Source organism: Taudactylus pleione, unplaced genomic scaffold (genome assembly GCF_031769625.1).
Source record: "Taudactylus pleione unplaced genomic scaffold, aTauple2 ptg000156l, whole genome shotgun sequence".
Classification (NCBI taxonomy): Eukaryota; Metazoa; Chordata; class Amphibia; order Anura; family Myobatrachidae; genus Taudactylus; species Taudactylus pleione.
The window spans coordinates 8,036,470-8,059,257 of record NW_028284558.1 but is presented as its reverse complement, the minus strand read 5'-3'; the positions used below and the strand labels follow the sequence as shown (position 1 = coordinate 8,059,257).

The window sequence follows — 22,788 nt, the reverse complement described above, 5'->3', positions numbered from 1 at the left end:
CTGGACTTTTATTTACTGCCATTATATGTCTACTCAAGCACTTATTAAAATTCTAGTTTTATTTTTAAATCTGCTTCTGTGATCGCTCCTGCTACCACCCCGGGTCCACAAACAACCCAGAACATCACAATCAGTACTTGCACATGATGGATACACCTCCACATCATTATCAGTACTTGCACATGATGGATACACCTCCACATCATTATCAGTACTTGCACCTGCCGTGTATCAGGTGCAAAAGATTGGCTTCCTTGTACTGTAAGCATACTGTATATGCACTTATGTACTGGTCAGCATGCAGGGCCATTGCTAGGGTGTTTTCGCCGCCCCCCTGCAAACTATAAATTTGTGCCCTCCTTCCCATACTTTTTAAAAGGACAGCACACACTGAAGTGTTGCCATCTCACAAGGAAGGGGGTGTGGCCACACAATTGTACCCCCAATTCAAATTACACCACACAGTAGTGCAATCGTATTCACATTACACCACACATAGTGCCCCTGATTCACATTATACCACTTAGTAGTGTCCCTTATTCACATGACAACACACAGTAGTGCCCCTTATTCACGGTACGCTACACAGTAGTATCCCTTATACACATGACACCACACAGTAGTGCTCCTCATACACATAATGCCACACAGTAGTGCAATCTTATTCACATTACACCGCACATAGTGCCCCTGATTCACATTATACCACTTAGTAGTGTCCCTTATTCACATTATGACACACAGTAGTGCCCCTTATTCACGTTACATCACACAGTAGTGCCCCTTATTCACAGTATGCTACACAGTAGTATCCCTTATACAAGGTACACCACACAGTGGTGCTCCTCATACAAATAATGCCACACAGTAGTAGTGCCCCTTAATCACAATGCCCACAGTAGTGTCCCTTATACACATAATGTCCACAATAGTGCCCCTTACACATAATGCCCACAGTAGTTGTGCCCTTATACACATAATTCCCACAGTTGTAGTGCCCATTATACACATAAGGTCCACAGAAGTAGTGCCCCTTACACATAATCCCCACAGTAGTGTCCCTTATACATATAGGCCCTCATTCAGAGCCGTACGCTCTGAGCAGAGCGCATGCTCTGAATGAGGGCCGCCCTCCATAATTATGGAGCGTCCTCCTGGACGCTCGTATAGCTGTGGGTCACCACCCACAGCCTATACGAGCGTGCAGTTTGATGGCCGCGATGGTCTTGACCATCGCGACCATCGCCACTGTGAGCCGGAGCCTGCGGTTGAGTTATTCAACCGCAAGGCCCGGAGTGATTTCGGCTCTATCAGAGCCAAAATCACTCCCACTGACATCACTAGTGATGTCAGTGGGCCGGCTTCTGACGGTAGGCGTTCCCTTGGGAACGCCCCCGTCAGGGAGGCACGCCCCTGGCACGCCCACCAAAGGGGGCGTGCTGTCAATCAACATCGACAGCACGCCCCCTTTGATCAGACACAACGAGCGAAGGAAAGTCCTTCGCTCGTCGTGTCTGGCGCATGCGCACGACGGAGCTCCCGCCGTCGTGCGCATGCGCAGTGCACAACATCGACCCACTTGCGAGCGGACAGCCGCTTGCGAGCGGGTCTGAATCAGGCCCATAATGCCCACAGTAGTAGTGCCCCTTATTCACATATTTCCCACAGTAGTGCCCCTTATACACGTAATGTCCACAGTAGTAGTGCCCCTTATTCACAGAATGCCCAAAGTAGTGCCCATATACACATAATGCCCACAGTAGTGCCCCTTATACACATAATGCCCACAGTAATGCCGCTTACACATTATGCCACACAGATACAGCACTATACTTACCTGAAGGGGTGCGGTCCTGCGCCCGCCGCCATCCGACAGCTCCTCGTGCTCAGCACTATGCGATGAGACATCATGACGTCTCTCCCTAAACACACTGCGGGAGGCCCCAAGTGTTGCTTTCATTAATAGAATAATACATATACAGTAGATATAGTACAGTATGTGTCAGGTATTCTTTATTAATCCATTTTCCTACTTTAAATTGTTCTTCCGAGCCGAGTACCAATAGATACCTGCTGTAAAATATGTAAATGTATTGAAAATCTAAGGGTTCATTTACTGTTTACTAAGAGAACATTGCTTTGTCAACTTCTAATTATGGAATTATTACCGCATATGTATTTTGTAACCCTAGTCTGTGAGGTAGAGGATTATGTGCTCATAGGGCTGAGTCGCTCCAGTTAAGGAGATATTTAGTGAAACACTTTCTGATTGGCCCTGACAAAATGCCAGTTCTTCTCAATCATTATCATACCTATGTCATGCAACCTGCTGCCCTGCAGTCATTGTGAACCTAGAAGTCTCAGCATACCAGGCATCATGGGACTTGTAGATTCACAATAACTGTAGAGCAACAGGTCACAGGATACTTGTCAGCAGAGCCATAACTAGACTTTTTGGTGCCCTGTGCCAGAAAGAGCATTGGCGCCCCCCTCATTTTTCAAAGCCACATAATGCACCCAAAAAAGGGCCATGGGTTCATGGGGAAGGGCCAGGGAAGAGATAGGGGAGGCCAGGAGATGCTGGGGATGAAATAAGAGGAAGCTACAAGCAAGAATGATAATAAACAGAAATATGACAGGCCCAAACAGCACCCCCTGACCTGTGGTGCCCTGTGCGATGGCACCGGCCGCAATACCCTAGCTACGGCCCTGCTTGTCAGCTTGTAGTTCCTATAAGTATTTTTAAAAATATAAAAAATTACAGTTTCTTTTTTATTTAATTTTTTACTATTTTATATTAAAAATTCTGTACTCAATGCTAGTTATTTCAGATGCTAATGTTCACATTAGTGAGAGTCACTCAGGATTATGTAGGGAGTCCTCGGATGAGCACAGTATAGTACTGCGAGCAGTAGTGGCTTCAGGCACGGGCAAGCTGGTCCGTCGCCCGGAGCGCTACCGTTTCCGGAGGGCGCAGGAAACGCCCACCACCCGCCCGGCGGTATAGGACATATTTAAGCACAGGGGGTAGTGAGCGGAGGAGGGAAGGGGCGGCAACACAGGACGGCGCTGGGCGCAGCGCTGCCTAGTGCCGGCCCTGACTGCGAGGCTCTGAGTAAAGTGTAATTGGGGTAGTACAGCTCTATGAAGTATTTCGTTTATTGGAACATTTAGGGCCCTATTTACTACTACTTTTAAAATGCAGTTGTAGTGTGATATTTTCGCCTAAATTCACGTTGTTACAGGGATTTATCAAAAATCCCTTGCAGGGACAGAGCTTGCGATACAGCTCTGTCCCTGTGAATCCCGTCTGCAGTCTTCTCACTGTATTTTTCACAAAAAAATACAGTGAGAAGGTTCCCGCGCATGCGCCAATCAGCTCACCATTACCCCCCCAGACCAAACCTCCCCCCTCTTGCGACCCCCTCCCCCTCTCGTTCACTTACTCTCCAGTGATTGGAGCTCCGGTGATGTCCTCTGGGGCTCCGGTCAGCTGGTCTTCCGGCCTGCACTGTGACCCCGGTCAGCTGTCTATGCAGCAGCTAACCAGGGTCACAGTGCAGGAGTCGGGAGACCAGCTGACTGGAGCTCCAGATGACATCACCGGAGCTCCGATCACCCTGGATGCAGGTAAGTTTTTGGGTTTTTTTTTATCACTGGGGCCCGGCTTCCGGCTCTGCTCTGCTTTTTATAAGTTTCCTTTTTGATGTTTATTACTTATTGTCATCTTTTTCATGTTCTTTTGCTTCTACTAATGCTTCTTTCTTTTTTTTCCTAGACCTTTATAGTATTGAACAGAGGGAAGACAATTTTCCGCTTCAGTGCCACGTCTGCCTTGTACATTTTAACTCCCTTCAATCCTATTAGAAAAATATCAATAAAGATTTTGGTACATTCATATCCTTTTCTGCTGATTAGTTGGTCCTGGGATTCCAGCATAGAAATGTATGAGGGCAATAAGCAACTGTATATCCCAGGATATTATCCCAGCATGTGGCATATGATTCTAGTGCTTATATCTGGTTGTTAGGCCTCGACAGATGCTGGTTATTGCTCATTCTTCAAATACCTTGGTAGGATTTAATGACACAAGTTACATGATACATTAAGTATTTAATTCTAACAGCATACGTCCTAACTGTCCTGAGATTGATGGTACCGTCACAATTTTCAGGGGACTGTCTCACAATCTGGACCGGTGTCCCAAATTGCAGTAGGTTGGAAAGTAATTCCATGAAAACACCATAAAATTATTGTTTCTATGTGGGAATGCCTCCTGGGGGCACCGTCACTATAACATTATAAATCCCCCTACTGAATTACCATCGGCTGATGTTGGAGGTATGTTCTGCTGTCAAGCTGACATTTTGTGTGTGCTTTGGGGAAAGGGGCACCTTAATAGGAGACATTTGAGACCGGAAAAGGGATTTTGGTCTATTTAGCTTGGCCTTTCAACCCTTTCTTTATCAACTTATTTTAGGTACAGTTTGGTTTATGGAAAGATTAGCAATATTGGCCCAATAATTCTATTTCTGGTAAACTGATCAAAAGTATCATATTACTGCTACTAACAGAAATAAAAAAAGTTATTTGAAAGTATGTTTTAAGGGTAAAACTCTCTGAAATATTGGCAGTTTCAGAATTCTGCACCCTTAAGGCCCCCATACAAGGCACGATATGTGTGCCGATCTGACGAATCGGCACGATATAGGTACTATATCGTGCCATGTATGGGCACGATATCGTACCTGATATCGTGTTGCACGCTCCCGTGGGGTCGTACATCGCATCCCCAGGTCTTCCTGCAAAACCATCTGACCTGGGATGCGATGTACGTTTCCATTCAGATGAAGGAGGGGGAAGCCGGAATATTGTGCGGTCTGCAGGGACCGCACGATTGCCGGCGGTGACAGCATGATCCGTCTGCCGGCGGATCGGTAGTCGCCCTACACGGTGCATCACACCGTGTATGGCCACCTTTACACATTTGCTCCATAGTATTTATTGTGCTCAAATTTGCTAGATTTTATTTCAAATATTTTATTTATGTACAGTATGGTCTTTAATTTAACCATCTATGTTGAAGTCATTGAAATATTGAGTAATTAATTTTTTTTATATTGAGTATTACAATTTTTATGCAATGATTTCATGTTTCAAACTTGCATAAAGAGATCACAAGTGGGTAATACCATATATTTTTAAATGTGGTTAAATCAGCTCTTGTAGATGACTTTATAGTTCATAAAGTTGGGAGGAAGTTCCCAGGAGCTTAATGTCACTCTTTTCTTTATTTAGCGATGATGTAAGTCTGTGGGACTGAATGTGGGTAGGTTTTCAGTTAGATTCAGGGTGTATGGGCGGCGCCAATGGGTACCCTGTGTACCCAGATTATGGAGATATAAAGGGCTTTCCCAACCCTTAGGGTACAAATTAAAATGCAAGAGGACTGTCCGGCACTAGGAAGGTACAAACATTAATCATGTGTACATATGCATGTATCAGGGAGGAGCCACAAGGATGTCACAGATTGATAAAGTAGGACCAGAAGCCTCAGAATTAATAACCAGGTGTTTATAAACTAGGAATAAATTAAACAGGTTAAAAAAATATTGAATGAATTAATTAATTATAAATGTAATTTCTATAATACATTACTGTTCTGTAGTGGACAAACATGTTAATACAATAAAGACAGTTTTCACTATAACAGACAGTCAGTAGGCAGCTCAGTATAAAATTTATAATAAAAATCATACAACATTAAAATATAACATATAGGCATAAATTCATATAGACAAAAACATAAAATTAAAATTAAACATAGGGATCAGATATAATATTTCTCACTGATGGATAAAACTGGACTCATTTCACAGTTCCTGGCCACTTCCTCAATCAGTAAAAGAGTGAATGAGGGTAGTGAGAATGGACCTGACTTATAAGGGCTAGGAAATAAAACTGGAAAAAATTAGACAAGAGTAATTGATTACAGAGCTTGTTAAATGGATACTATTTTAAAGTAGGGAAAAAAGTGATCCCATACTAAAGTGGGACCCTTAGAATGATACATTCCATAGTCTAGAGCAGGGGTGGGGAACCTTTTTTCTGCCTGGGGCCATTTTGATATATATATATAACATAATTTGCGGGCCTGGTGCAGGCCACGCCCCCTCCGTGTGATGACACACAGGGGCAGGGCCACAATCGCCGGTGATTACAGCAATGCCCAGAGCATCCTGAGGATGCTCCGGGCCGGGAGCTGGAAGGGCAGCGGTGTAACCGTCTGAAGCATCCAAAAGACACTCCAGGCAGCACTGTTGCATAGATTCTGGCTACAAGGTACCATTCTAGGCACTCTGCTAGCCAGATGAGGCTAGCAGAAAAAAGCTCAGAGGGCCAGACAAAATGATTCCGGGATCCTTATACGGCCCCCGGGCCTGAGGTTCCCCATCCCTGGTCTAGAGAAAACAAAGCAATAAGTGTAGGTAAGAAAAATAGTAAGTATATGTAATGTAGAGAGAACTGGTAGTAAAAAAGAAAAACAGACTAGGGTGAACGATCACAGAATTTGTTAAATGGAACCTATTTTAAAATAGAAAGGAAAACACATAATAGAGTTGGACATACATGCCGACATTCAGTTCCCTCCTGGGAGGGAGCTGAATGTCTCTGCACAGCGGGGGGGCGTGGCCGGGTGATGATGCCGTTTTAGGGGTGGAGCCAGGAGCGGAGCCATGCGATCGTGTCATCATGGCTCCGCCCCCTCTTCACAATGCCAAAAATATTGGCATTGTGAAGCTGGGGGCGGAGCCACGATGACGCGATTCAGCGCAAATCGCGTCATCGGGCCCCCCGCTGCTGGGGTTTCTTGTAGTAGTTGGGGGGGTCAGGCGGCAGCCGGGAGGCTTGCCTGCCTCTCCGGGGGGTCGGGAGCGGCACCCGATATTCGGGAGGCTCCCGACCAAATCGGGAGGGTAGGCAAGCCTGGAGTTGGATCCTCAGAATAAAATATAATCTGGAGGATTTAAAGCAATGTATAAGTAAGAAAAATAGTAAGTATACGTAATCTAAAGTAAACTGGTAGTGGAACAAACAAACACAAGATGTGTAACAGGAGGCATCTGTGGGTATCAGATTAGTTCAAGAATAGTAACCATGGGAATGGAGGACTACACTGTACATAGTGAACTAGCACTGGCATGGTAATGAAAATGATGACTATAATGAGTGGGATTATAATGTGAAAGAAGAAAAGGATTTGTTCCTTACAATGCAATCCTTAATGATAGTAGGGAAGAGAGGTGTGAACCTACTAAGGAAATATGAATCCACCTGAAAATATAACCTATAATAAATGACAGCAAATCATATAGAGTTTAGAAATTCCTTCATATCATAGTGTAATTGAACTAGCAATTAAAGGAGAAAAATCAAGCAGAATAAATAGGCATGACTGCATAAAAAACAAACATGAAATTCATCATCAAATAAAATATACATCATCATATAAAGAAAATACATATAAAATATAAAGTAAGAGATACCACTCCATATTTGGGCATATAAAGGTATGATCTGTGGCGGCTGCAGCCCTCCCTGTAAAATTCACTCCCCCCCCCCCCCCCCCCCAGTGTGCTCCCAGTCTGTGCACTGGCAGGCTTGAGGCTTCCCATTCAAGCGCTTCCTGCAAATCACACTTTTTTTTTTTTTTAGTCCCCTTGGGACTGCCTGTCTAGACTGAGATTGGCATAGAGTGCTTCCAATGGGAAGCCACTCCCCTGCCTTAATGGGAAGCCACTCCCCTGCCTTAATGGGAAGCCACTCCCCTGCCTTAATGGGAAGCCACTCCCCTGCCTTTCCATCAGCCTTATCTGACTTATATGGGCTGCAGCTGTATCAATCCCTAGAAGCTGGATTCTGTGTGCATGTGCTTTTTTCTTTTTCTTTTTTTCCCTGCTAGATTTTTATGCATGCTCAATGCATACCAGGTCCCGGGCCGAATGCAACTGAACTGGCGCCGCCATGGGTATAATAGTGCAAAATGGTAGGTTGCGCAATATATATCAACATTCAGGGACCTGGAAGAGATATAAAAGAGTGATAATAATGAATCTGAGAGAAACCAAATAGAATAGGATAGAAATAATAATAATATATATTAATAATAATAATAATGATGATAATAATTATAATAATAATAATAAATAAATATGATAATAAATAATATATATATATATTTAGGTTTTGTTTGATGTTTAATTAGAAAATATGACAGTGCTATTGGCCCATGGGCTGGGTTTGCTTCCATTGTATTTTTAATATTATGTTAATAGATATTATATAACAGATAACATTTATCAGGAAATATGTTTGTAGAAGCAGTACCTATTTATGAATCAGGTACCTATCATTTTTACATTTTACAATTGTTCAGAACTGTGGTTGCTGCGTGGGTAATTCTGTAGAATGCAATTTGTAATATACTGTATGTGTCTATATTTGCCTAAAATGTTTGCTCCCAAGGTCAACAGATATTATGCAATGCAAATGTATTTCCTTCCTGTTGTTGGTAAAGGTACATGACATAAATATACAAATCTTAGACATTAGAATGTAAATCTCTTGCAGGGTAAGAATATGCCTTGATATCTGTGATACCTGTGTGTTATATATTATTTGTCATTTTTTTTTAGTAACAAAATAATATATATTTAATTTTGATATTTAAATAACCCCAGCAGTTTCCAGCTACTCACACCACCCGGCACTAGTAAGAAGGGAATCTTCCCTTGGAGAAGATTAAATTGATGCACCAATTTAAGTTTGTCTGTAACTCTGATTATACGGACCCTTTGGCTCAGCAGCAGCCATCCAATCAGCATTACTGACACACAGTAAGTAATATGCTTAGTATTTTTTTTTTTACTTTTTGGGGATGTCAAGTCCTGGAGAAGGGAATATTACCCAAGGGGGGTGGGTACAGACATGGATTTCCCATGGCTGTTCCATTTGGGACAAGGGGGTAAATTTACTAAAGTGAGAAGTTTTAGTAGTGATGTTGCCCCTAGCAACCAATCACATTCTAGCTATTATCTTCTAGAGCTAGTTAAATGTTAAGTAGAATCTGATTGGTTGCTATGGGCAACATCTCCACTTCTAAAAACTCTAACTTTAGTCAATTTACCCCAAGGAGTGTTAAGCCTTAAATACATTGGAGTATATTTACTAAAGTAAGAGTTTTTAGAAATGGAGATGTTGCCCATAGCAACCAATCAGATTCTACTTAACATCTAACTAGCACCTTCTAGAAGATAATAGCTAGAATCTGATTGGTAGCTATGGGCAACAGCTCCACTTCTAAAAACTCTCACTTTAGTAAATATAACCCATCGGGCCTGATTCAGCAAGGATCAAAGTTGCTAATATGCACGCAGTTGGCCGATTGTTTCGCACTGCGCATGCGTACGCAGTGCGTGCGTGAACCAGTCACTGCGATCGGAACTGCGATCACAGTGGCAACGCAGACCCATTGCAGAGTGATTGACAGGAAGTGCCGTTTGTGTGTGGTAACGGGGGGTAGTCGGGTGAACGCATGCGTGCCAGTGCGTTTCAACGGCGTTGCAGGGACGTGCATAAATTAGCCACTGTGATACCATACGCAGCTTGAGGCTTCATAGCATTCGCTGAAGTTAACAGTTCCTAAGTGAGGTCTGACCTGCCTTAACTGCTTAACTGTGCGTATGGGTCCGATATTACTTGACGTTACAGATTATTTTGCTCTGTTGCCAATGTATACGGATGTGTGTAAGGGAAGTGGGCGTCTTTATGTTATACATGTTGGTAGCTGCTCAGTCACTTCAGTAATATCACTCAGGTGCATGTAAGGGAGGGGTTACTCTATACAAGAAACAACAAAAAGTAATCTCCAGCACTCAGAATAAAATCAGCAATAAGATTTGAAAAACTACATGGTGGTAGCTAATTCAGAGATCTCAGTTGCATATATTTGCAAAAATATGGCTAAGCCTCCAGGCCACGTCACGGCTTCTCTGATACTGGAGGTCCCTATCACTTGGTTAGAGTCTGGGGTGCAGAACCTCAAAAATGCAAGCGAAGTCCAGCCACCCTAGGGAAGCAGACCAGTGAAAGACTAAAGTGTTAGTATATGTTACTAAGAATAAACTACGTGTTTATAGGTGATACATAGGTGAAAGGTGTAATTAAAATGCTAAGAAAAGAAATAAATATATATATATATATATATTTATTTATTTTATTTTATTAGCATTGCTGATTTTATTCTGAGTGCTGGAGGATTACTTTTTGCTGCATCCTTATGTTAGGCTGCGATCGCAATGCGAATGCAACTATTTGCATATCACCACTGATATTAGCAACTACGTTGCGTGCGTATTAGCAGAATAGCGATCCTTGCTGAATCAGGCCCATTGTCCAGAATTAGGTTGATCACCTTAATAAAAATAAAATACAGCACCACGCTGTTTGCAAATATATATATATATATATATATATATATATATTAGGGGTGTGCACCGGCCACTTTTCGTGTTTTGTGTTTTGGTTTTGGATCTGGATCTTTCTTCGTGTTTTGGATCTGGATTGGTTTTGCCAAAACCACCCTTCCGTGTTTTGGGTTCTGGGTTTTGTGTTTTGGATCTGTATTTTTGAAAAAAAGCATAAAAACAGCTAAAATCACAGAATTTGTAGGTTTTTCTGCTCCTATGCTATTATTAACCTCAATAACCTTAATTTCCACTCATTTCCAGTCTATTCTGAATACCTCACACCTCACAATAGTGTTTTTATGTCCAAAAGGTTGCACCGAGGTAGCTGGATGACTATGCTAAGCGACACGAGTGGGCGGCACAAACACGTGACCCATCTAGGCGTGAAACTGCAGTGGCAGACAGGATGGCATTGAAAAACTAGGCCCCAAACTGTACATAATGCAAAGAAAAAAAAGAGGTGCAAGATGGAATTGTCCTTGGGCCCTCCCACCCACCCTTATGTTGTATAAACAGGACATGCACACTTTAACAAAGCAATCATTTCAGCGCCAGGGTCTGCCACACAACTGTGGCTGAAATGATTGGTTCGTTTGGGCCCCCACAAAACAAGCTGGCAATTAATCTGTCCCTGCACAAACTGGCTCTACGGAGGCAAGAAGTCGTCCTCATCCTCCTCATCCACAGATTCCTCACCCTCTTCAGTGTTATGTACATCCTCATCCTCACAGAGTATTAATTCGTCCCTGCTGGAACCACAGGTCGCTCTGTACGTTCTGGAGGCTGGTCTCCCTGGAAGAGTTGATCATTCATTTTATGAACATCATCTTCTCCACATTTTGTGGAAGCAACCTCCTACGCCTTTCGCTAACAAGGTTCCCGGCTGCACTAAACACTCTTTCGGAGTACACACTGGAGGGGGGGCAACTCAGGTAAAATAGAGCCAGTTTGTACAGGGACCTCCAAATTGCTTCTTTTTCCTGCCAGTACAGGTACGGACTGTCTGACATGCCTACTTGGATGCTGTCACCGATGTAATCCTTTAACAGACAGACGCACGCTTGTCGCTGCTGCTTTGAGGATTCAAGTGCGGCTACAGCCCACACAATTCACAAAGACAGAAAAAAAAAAAGAATATTTTTATTGTTTGTGGAGCACACTTTGAGGGTTACACCACCCTCTAACAGACAGACGCACGCTTGTCGCTGCTGCTTTGAGGATGCAAGTGCGGCTACAGCCCACACAATTCACAAAGACAGAAAAAAGAAGAAGAATATTTTTATTCTTTGTGTAGCACACTTTGAGGGTGTCACCACCCTTTAACAGACAGACGCACGCTTGTCGCTGCTGCTTTAAGGATGCAGGTGCGGCTACAGCCCACACATTTCACAAAGACCAAAAAAAAAAGAACAATATTTTAATTGTTTGTGTAGCACACTTTGAGGGTGTCACCACCCTTTAACAGACAGACGCACGCTTGTCGCAGCTGCTTTAAGGATGCAGGTGCGGCTACAGCCCACACAATTCACAAAGACAGAAAAAAGAACAATATTTTAATTGTTTGTGTAGCACACTTTGAGGGTGTCACCACCCTTTAACAGACAGACGCACGCTTGTCGCTGCTGCTTTAAGGATGCAGGTGCGGCTACAGCCCACACAATTCACAAAGACAGAAAAAAGAAGAATATTTTTATTGTTTGTGTAGCACACTTTGAGGGTGTCACCACCCTTTAACAGACAGACGCACGCTTGTCGCTGCTGCTTTGAGGATGCAAGTGCGGCTACATCGCACACAAGTCACAAACACATTAAAAAAATAGTTTTTTATTTTTTGGAGCACTTCGTGAGTTACACCACCCTTTAACAGACAGACGCACGCTTGTCGCTGCTGCTTTAAGGATGCAGGTGCGGCTACAGCCCACACAATTCACAAAGACAGAAAAAAGAAGAAGAATATTTTTATTGTTTGTGTAGCACACTTTGAGGGTGTCACCACCCTTTAACAGACAGACGCACGCTTGTCGCTGCTGCTTTGAGGATGCAAGTGTGGCTACATCGCACACAAGTCACAAACACATTAAAAAAAATTTTTTGATTTTTTGGAGCACTTTGAGAGTTACAACACCCTTTAACAGACAGACGCACGCTTGTCGCTGCTGCTTTGAGGATGCAAGTGCGGCTACATCGCACACAAGTCACAAACACATTAAAAAAATAGTTTTTTATTTTTTGGAGCACTTCGTGAGTTACACCACCCTTTAACAGACAGACGCACGCTTGTCGCTGCTGCTTTAAGGATGCAGGTGCGGCTACAGCCCACACAATTCACAAAGACAGAAAAAAGAAGAAGAATATTTTTATTGTTTGTGTAGCACACTTTGAGGGTGTCACCACCCTTTAACAGACAGACGCACGCTTGTCGCTGCTGCTTTGAGGATGCAAGTGCGGCTACAGCCCACACAATTCACAAAGACAGAAAAAAAAAGAACAATATTTTAATTGTTTGTGTAGCACACTTTGAGGGTGTCACCACCCTTTAACAGACAGACGCACGCTTGTCGCTGCTGCTTTGAGGATGCAAGTGCGGCTACATCGCACACATGTCACAAACACATTAAAAAAATAGTTTTTTATTTTTTGGAGCACTTCGTGAGTTACACCACCCTTTAACAGACAGACGCACGCTTGTCGCTGCTGCTTTAAGGATGCAGGTGCGGCTACAGCCCACACAATTCACAAAGACAGAAAAAAGAAGAAGAATATTTTTATTGTTTGTGTAGCACACTTTGAGGGTGTCACCACCCTTTAACAGACAGACGCACGCTTGTCGCTGCTGCTTTGAGGATGCAAGTGTGGCTACATCGCACACAAGTCACAAACACATTAAAAAAAATTTTTTGATTTTTTGGAGCACTTTGAGAGTTACAACACCCTTTAACAGACAGACGCACGCTTGTCGCTGCTGCTTTGAGGATGCAAGTGCGGCTACAGCCCACACAATTCACAAAGACAGAAAAAAAAAGAACAATATTTTAATTGTTTGTGTAGCACACTTTGAGGGTGTCACCACCCTTTAACAGACAGACGCACGCTTGTCGCTGCTGCTTTGAGGATGCAGGTGGAATCTAGACGGGATTTGGAACCGAGGACACACTACCTCCATCAATTGTCTAAATCCCACTGCACTAATGTCGGATACCGGACGCACGTCTAACACCAACATAGCAGTCAAGGCCTCAGTTATACGTTTTGCTTCAGGATGACTGCTGTCGTACTTCATCCTCATCGCTAGGGACTGTTGGAGGGTCAATTGTTTAGTAAAAGTAGTGATGTTCCTACTTCCTCTCTGGGATGATGAACAACTCCCAGCAGCAGCAACAGCACTAGTAGGAAGTGGTTCTTGATCTTTCCCTATTTTATTTTTATCAGAGAAAGTTTGGTCCTCCATTTATGTTATATTGATATATATACGTGCGGCTAAAGCGCACACAAACACAGAAAATATTTTTTTATTTTTGCTGGAGAGTAGTGCACTTTGTGGGTTACACCACCCTTTAAGAAATGAGCCAGCCGGCTCTTTACTTATGGGACACAGGCGCACGCTTGGTGCTGCTCCTTTGTTGATGCACGTGCAGCCACAGTGCACACAAGTCACAAACACAGAAAATATATATTTTTTTGGTTTGGAGTGTACTTTGGGGGTTACAGAACCCTTTAACGGTCAAGCCAGCCGGCCCTTTACTTATGACACAGGCGCACGCTTGGCACTACTTTGTTGATGCACGTGCGGCTACTGCGCACACAATTCACAAACACAGAAAATAATTTTTTTTTTGGTTTGGACTGGAGTGTACTTTCGGGGGTTACAGCACCCTTTAACGGTCAAGCCAGCCGGCCCTTTACTTATGACACAGGCGCACACTTGGCACTACTTTGTTGATGCACGTGCGGCTACTGCGCACACAATTCACAAACACAGAAAATAATTTTTTTTTTGGTTTGGACTGGAGTGTACTTTCGGGGGTTACAGCACCCTTTAACGGTCAAGCCAGCCGGCCCTTTACTTATGACACAGGCGCACACTTGGCACTACTTTGTTGATGCACGTGCGGCTACTGCGCACACAATTCACAAACACAGAAAATAATTTTTTTTTGGTTTGGACTGGAGTGTACTTTGGGGGTTACAGCACCCTTTAACGGTCAAGCCAGCCGGCCCTTTACTTATGACACAGGCGCACGCTTGGCACTACTTTGTTGATGCACGTGCGGCTACTGCGCACACAATTCACAAACAGAAAATAATTTTTTTTTTGGTTTGGACTGGAGTGTACTTTCGGGGGTTACAGCACCCTTTAACGGTCAAGCCAGCCGGCCCTTTACTTATGACACAGGCGCACGCTTGGCACTACTTTGTTGATGCACGTGCGGCTACTGCGCACACAATTCACAAACACAGAAAATAAATTTTTTTTTGGTTTGGACTGGAGTGTACTTTGGGGGTTACAGCACCCTTTAACGGTCAAGCCAGCCGGCCCTTTACTTATGACACAGGCGCACGCTTGGCACTACTTTGTTGATGCACATGCGGCTACTGCGCACACAATTCACAAACACAGAAAATAATTTTTTTTTTGGTTTGGACTGGAGTGTACTTTGGGGGTTACAGCACCCTTTAACGGTCAAGCCAGCGGGCCCTTTACTTATGACACAGGCGCACGCTTGGCACTACTTTGTTGATGCACGTGCGGCTACTGCGCACACAATTCACAAACACAGAAAATAATTTTTTTTTTGGTTTGGACTGGAGTGTACTTTCGGGGGTTACAGCACCCTTTAACGGTCAAGCCAGCCGGCCCTTTACTTATGACACAGGCGCACGCTTGGCACTACTTTGTTGATTCACGTGCGGCTACTGCGCACACAATTCACAAACACAGAAAATAATTTTTTTTTTGGTTTGGACTGGAGTGTACTTTGGGGGTTACAGCACCCTTTAACGGTCAAGCCAGCCGGCCCTTTACTTATGACACAGGCGCACGCTTGGCACTACTTTGTTGATGCACATGCGGCTACTGCGCACACAATTCACAAACACAGAAAATATTTTTTTTTTTGGTTTGGACTGGAGTGTACTTTGGGGGTTACAGCACCCTTTAACGGTCAAGCCAGCGGGCCCTTTACTTATGACACAGGCGCACGCTTGGCACTACTTTGTTGATGCACGTGCGGCTACTGCGCACACAATTCACAAACACAGAAAATAATTTTTTTTTTGGTTTGGACTGGAGTGTACTTTCGGGGGTAACAGCACCCTTAACGGTCAAGCCAGCCGGCCCTTTACTTATGACACAGGCGCACGCTTGGCACTACTTTGTTGATGCACGTGCAGCTACTGCGCACACAATTCACAAACACAGAAAATAATTTTTTTTTTGGTTTGGACTGGAGTGTACTTTCGGGGGTTACAGCACCCTTAACGGTCAAGCCAGCCAGCCCTTTACTTATGACACAGGCGCACGCTTGGCACTACTTTGTTGATGCACGTGCGGCTACTGCGCACACAATTCACAAACACAGAAAATAATTTTTTTTTTGGTTTGGACTGGAGTGTACTTTCGGGGGTTACAGCACCCTTAACGGTCAAGCCAGCCGGCCCTTTACTTATGACACAGGCGCACGCTTGGCACTACTTTGTTGATGCACGTGCGGCTACTGCGCACACAATTCACAAACACAGAAAATAATTTTTTTTTGGTTTGGACTGGAGTGTACTTTCGGGGGTTACAGCACCCTTTAACGGCCAGCCGGCCCTTTACTTATGACACAGGCGCACGCTTGGCACTACTTTGTTGATGCACGTGCGGCTACTGCGCACACAATTCACAAACACAGACAATAATTTTTTTTTTGGTTTGGACTGGAGTGTACTTTCGGGGGTTACAGCACCCTTTAACGGTCAAGCCAGCCGGCCCTTTACTTATGACACAGGCGCACGCTTGGCACTACTTTGTTGATGCACGTGCGGCTACTGCGCACACAATTCACAAACACAGAAAATAAATTTTTTTTTGGTTTGGACTGGAGTGTACTTTGGGGGTTACAGCACCCTTTAACTTACTTTCGGGGGTTACAGCACCCTTTAACGGTCAAGCCAGCCGGCCCTTTACTTATGACACAGGCGCACGCTTGGCACTACTTTGTTGATGCACGTGCGGCTACTGCGCACACAATTCACAAACACAGAAAATAATTTTTTTTTGGTTTGGACTGGAGTGTACTTTCGGGGGTTACAGCACCCTTTAACGGTCAAGCCAGCCGGCCCTTTACTTATGACACAGGCGCACGCTTGGCACTACTTTGTTGATGCACGTGCGGCTACTGCGCACACAATTCACAAACACAGAAAATAATTTTTTTTTTGGTTTGGACTGGAGTGTACTTTCGGGGGTTACAGCACCCTTTAACGGTCAAGCCAGCCGGCCCTTTACTTATGACACAGGCGCACGCTTGGCACTACTTTGTTGATGCACGTGCGGCTACTGCGCACACAATTCACAAACACAGAAAATAAATTTTTTTTTGGTTTGGACTGGAGTGTACTTTGGGGGTTACAGCACCCTTTAACGGTCAAGCCAGCCGGCCCTTTACTTATGACACAGGCGCACGCTTGGCACTACTTTGTTGATGCACGTGCAGCTACTGCGCACACAATTCACAAACACAGAAAATAATTTTTTTTTTGGTTTGGACTGGAGTGTACTTTGGGGGTTACAGCACCCTTAACGGTCAAGCCAGCCAGCCCTTTACTTATGACACAGGCGCACGCTTGGCACTACTTTGTTGATGCACGTGCGGCTACTGCGCACACAATTCACAAACACAGAAAATAATTTTTTTTTTTGTTTGGACTGGAGTGTACTTTGGGGGTTACAGCACCCTTTAACGGTCAAGCCAGCCGGCCCTTTACTTATGACACAGGCGCATGCTTGGCACTACTTTGTTGATGCACATGCGGCTACTGCGCACACAATTCACAAACACAGAAAATAATTTTTTTTTTGGTTTGGACTGGAGTGTACTTTGGGGGTTACAGCACCCTTTAACGGTCAAGCCAGCGGGCCCTTTACTTATGACACAGGCGCACGCTTGGCACTACTTTGTTGATGCACGTGCGGCTACTGCGCACACAATTCACAAACACAGAAAATAATTTTTTTTTTGGTTTGGACTGGAGTGTACTTTCGGGGGTTACAGCACCCTTAACGGTCAAGCCAGCCGGCCCTTTACTTATGACACAGGCGCACGCTTGGCACTACTTTGTTGATGCACGTGCGGCTACTGCGCACACAATTCACAAACACAGAAAATAATTTTTTTTTTGGTTTGGACTGGAGTGTACTTTCGGGGGTTACAGCACCCTTAACGGTCAAGCCAGCCGGCACTTTACTTATGACACAGGCGCACGCTTGGCACTACTTTGTTGATGCACGTGCGGCTACTGCGCACACAATTCACAAACACAGAAAATAATTTTTTTTTTGGTTTGGACTGGAGTGTACTTTCGGGGGTTACAGCACCCTTAACGGTCAAGCCAGCCGGCCCTTTACTTATGACACAGGCGCACGCTTGGCACTACTTTGTTGATGCACGTGCGGCTACTGCGCACACAATTCACAAACACAGAAAATAATTTTTTTTTGGTTTGGACTGGAGTGTACTTTCGGGGGTTACAGCACCCTTTAACGGTCAAGCCAGCCGGCCCTTTACTTATGACACAGGCGCACGCTTGGCACTACTTTGTTGATGCACGTGCGGCTACTGCGCACACAATTCACAAACACAGAAAATATATTATATTTTTAGCACTTGGGGGGAGCACCCCTGATGGACAGAGCACCCCCTGGACAACACTACAGCACCTCTTTAGGACTGGGACACTGCACAGGACTTTGGAGTGGACACAGCCCCTATGGAGAACTGACTGCACAACACAGTCCAGCCAGCCCCTATGGACTTTGAAGTAGTGGACACAGCCCCTATTAACAACAGCAGCACAGCACAACACAGCCAGCCCCTATGGACTTTGAAGTAGTGGACAACAGCAGCACTACACTACACTACACTACACAGCCCTAACTCCCACCCTCCCTCTTCACTGTCCACAGCCGAGTGAGAAAATGGCGCCGACGTGGGTACCTTATATAGGATCCAAAACCCGCGAGACTCGGAAGGCGGGAAGATGACGTTTTGCCTCGATTTCAGAATCCGAGTCAGGCGGGAAAAGTCGAGCCTGACTCGGATCGGACTCGGATCGGGGGGGCTCGGGGGGGTTCGGATTTCAGAAATCCGAACCCGCTCACCCCTAATATATATATATATATTTATTTATCAAATGACCACATAATCTAAACCACTATACTTTAATAGAACTTGCAGTGTTTAGTGTTCTATTTTTAATTTGCTGTGCAGCTGAGTGGAAACTATTACTTTCTGTTATCAGTTATTTCAAGTGAAGAAAGTCTGTGGGGCCTATTCATCATCGAAGGCCGTATGGCCTCCGGTGATGAAGTATTGAACTTGTGGCGGGGGAAATGTGACACCGTAGCAATTCATCATTGCTCCAGTGAGTGGACAGCTGCTCCGAAAAGCAATTGTCCCCGTGGTTAGTATCGCAGCTACGGGTCACGCATGCGCAAAGCCACTGGGGAGTTAGTGACGAGGCAGCGGAGGGATCCGCTCGGATCCCTCTTTGCATCCCCAGAACTCCTTCCCATAGGAAGGAGCTAGGATCCGAGAGGAAGCGCAGTCTGAAGATGGTGCTTGTTCTTGGCAGCAAACTCCGAAAACTTTTAGTTTTCAGAGTTTGCTGACTACCAAGGGGGTCCTGTCGGACCTCTGATGATGAATGGCCCTGTAACTTAAATATGCGGAAACTAGCGTTTCCGCATGGTTACCGGGCCATTTATCTTTTGATGAATAGGCCCCTGTGTCTTTCAGTAAACTTAATGACAGCAAATCTAGTATCCATAGGTAAAACTTCTGCCATGATCTCAAATATTTCTAGTTCTAATGAACTGAAACGTTAACATATAGATTTGCGAATATTACTACCTGTATCTTTATTTTTTTTATGTTAGGCAAATTGTATTTTAGGTTTAGAGCTGCTTGAACAATATTTTCCCTATGCACTGCACACCATGCACTTACAATCAGCATGGATAGTGTAATGGTTAGCATTACTGCCTACTGGATTTGATTCCCACCACGGCTCGAACTGTGTGGTTTGTATATTCTCCCCGTGCTTGTGTAGGTTTCCTCTGGTTTTCCCCCACACTTCAAAAACATACTGTTAGTTTAATTGGTTCCCAACAAAAAATTCCCCTAGTGTGTATGCGTTAGGGAACATAGAGTGTAAGCTCCACTGGGGCAGGGTCCTTACGCCTTATGTAATTGTTTGACATGTTGATGGCACTGCCTCCTATACATTCTTACTGTATTAGCACAATTTAGTTATTTCAATATTTAGCACATTACAAGCTATAAATATAAGTAAAACATTATTATCCACACCCAAACCTAGCTCTAGTCCAGGGAGCAAAGGGAAAAAGTGAAGACACCTTTTTTCCCCCTGCAGCCAGTAGAGATATTTGTCAGTAATCTCTCTCAATCCCATGTAACATTAAAGAAACTGGTGCTTGTGGGGTTGTGACAATTACCAGTATATGTAGTTTAAAGTAGGATCAGTGTCACTCATCACATAGAAATGTACTATTTATGATTCATAACTAAAGCATATGCATATCTCTACTGCACACCTGTCCTCAGTCACCTTTGCCCTACAAAATGGGAAGAATAAGGTGAATTTCCTACTTATAAACAAATAATTCTTGTAAACATTACTTCTATGTAAATTGAGTTTTAATGTAAAAGCTTATAATGGTGAGAACTGATATCATCACTTCAGTGTCACTATTATAAGGAACTGTGTGGAAAAAGAAACAAAAATGTACAACCTGGCACCTGATCAAGTACGGAAAATGAGTATAATATAGAACTCTATAATCAGTGATGCAGCTTCCAAAATAAAGGTGATTTTCACATCTTTAAAGACTGAGAAAGAAAGATGAATGTATAGGAAGAGCTGCCAATAGGAAACTTCTGAAATTAGTCGTTATCAATGCAATTTATTAATACATAATGATATGGCCATATCAAAGACACAATAAAATACAATACATAAATGACAGTATTTAATTTTTTAAATAATTCAGGCTTGATCTGAGCGTTAGATTTAACAGCAAAAGAACACGGCCTGATTCAGACCCACTCGCGAGCGCATTGCGCTCGCAAGCGTGTCGATGGTGGGCCAATGCGCACACGTGACGTGATTTGCGCAACGCGTGTGCGCAAGCCCTGTAGCGAGTGAGAAATCACTCGCTCCGGGGCTCGCAACAAAACGGGGCGGCTGTCGATGTTGATCGACAGCTTGCCCCGTTTTGTAGACGGGGACGGGGGATGGCTGTACAAATGGAGGCTCGTGATGTCAGTAATGGACTTCCTGCTCTATTAGAGCAGGAAGTCCACTTGGCATTGCGAGTCCTGTGACCCTACCACAAGGGTCTCCTCACAATGCCAATGGTCGCGATGATCGCGACCATGGCCAGGCCGCTCGCACAAGCTGCGGGTGGTCACCCACAGCTGTGCGAGCGGCCTGGAAGCCAGAATTTTTTTAAAAAAGGGACGCCCTGATTCAGAGCAAGCGCACGCAAATAGTGTGCTCTTCTGAATCAGGCCCACAGTCAGAACCTTCACAAAGGTTTCACTAGATTCATACAGTACTCCACACTTCTTTGTAAATATATCTCAAAGTATACATTCTGTTGCTTTAGTCATCGTTCCTTCTGGGTCATAAGACAGTGGAAAAGGATAGTTCTCTTTATTACATCCAATCCACAACTTAAAGAAACTTAATCAACATAACCACTTTGTTTGGTTTCACAAGATCTTATGAATCAGTCTTATATAGCAATTACCTTCACTGGGAGAACCTCTTTATATAAAGGTATCAATCCACAGCTGCTGTTTTAAATGGGGTATAGAAACCCTGGTAGTGTCACTGCTGCCTTTACACCAATCTTTGTGTTCAAGGATGTTTGGCAGAGATCTTGTTATCAACCAAGTGAACATACTCACAAGCAGTTCTTAGTGTGATTTCTCACAACAGGCATTTCAGCAGGGTGTTTTCTTGTTGCACAGATGTGTGGAGATAAAATAAGGGAGCCTGTAACGCGTTTCCCCGCCTTGTAATGTATCTCAGCGGCTTCCTCAGACAGAGTGACTCCATAGCTATTACTGAGGCTATTTATACCTCCTTAATTGACTGTTTAGTTCAATACGGAGCTGCTGTGTCCACTCACATGTATCGCGGATTTAAGCCCTGCCCCTTCTGGTTATGCATTCCACGTGACGTCATTATGTGTTCCAGCGGCCATTTTAATCTCGCCCACTTCCTGTATCTTTCTTTTCATGATGTCTGCGTTTCAGTAGGGGTACTTATGCATTCCAGCAGCCATTTTAACTCGGCCACTTCCTGTATGTCTACTTTCACAATGTCTGCGTTTCAGCAGATGTTATTTTGCATTCCAGCAGCCATGTCACAGTGGTGCAATAATAATTCATTACTTTTAGCTTTAGTTGTATTCCAGTAGCTGACAATATATTCCAGCAACCATTACATATATATTATTACGATAATACCTTGTAATGGGGACCTCAAATAATCTCAGATAGCCTGACTATACAGTAGAAACACTATTCATTAATTCACATATTACCATCATGCATATATAAAAAATTATTAAATATGAACAAATATTTAAAAAAATATATATATTTTTTTTTATTTTTTTTTTAAATATTACATTTTACTAAACTTGTCTAGGGACATGAAACGATGTGCTATATACACACCAGATGTATAAAGCTGTAAAAATATGATATATTCACAAGAAAAGAGGGGATCAGAATATAGCCGACATCACAAAAACCAAAGACAATAGACATCTATATGACTCAAGATATAGAGGGGTCTAAAATGACAGTAATCTAAACATTGTTCAGTTCTATAGAGTCATTGAGACCTCCTGGACTTATAGTTTTGAGACTGTAGATCCAGAAGGCCTCTCTTCTACATAGTTATATTTATCTCCACCCTGCATAGTACTCTTAATTTGTTAAATTGCCTTTATTTTAATTTT

The 22,788-nt window shown here is 43.7% G+C and overlaps 1 protein-coding gene across 1 annotated transcript in view; it reads left to right on the top strand.

Annotated features, from left to right (window-relative positions):
- Positions 1-22,788, top strand: part of LOC148521625 (sodium channel protein type 2 subunit alpha-like) — a 250,848-nt gene that overhangs the window by 60,252 nt on the left and 167,808 nt on the right. The window contains exon 3 of the mRNA XM_088474832.1: positions 3,779-3,897. Coding sequence (XP_088330958.1) covers positions 3,779-3,897 — 119 coding nt within the window. The remainder of the gene's footprint in view (positions 1-3,778; positions 3,898-22,788) is intronic.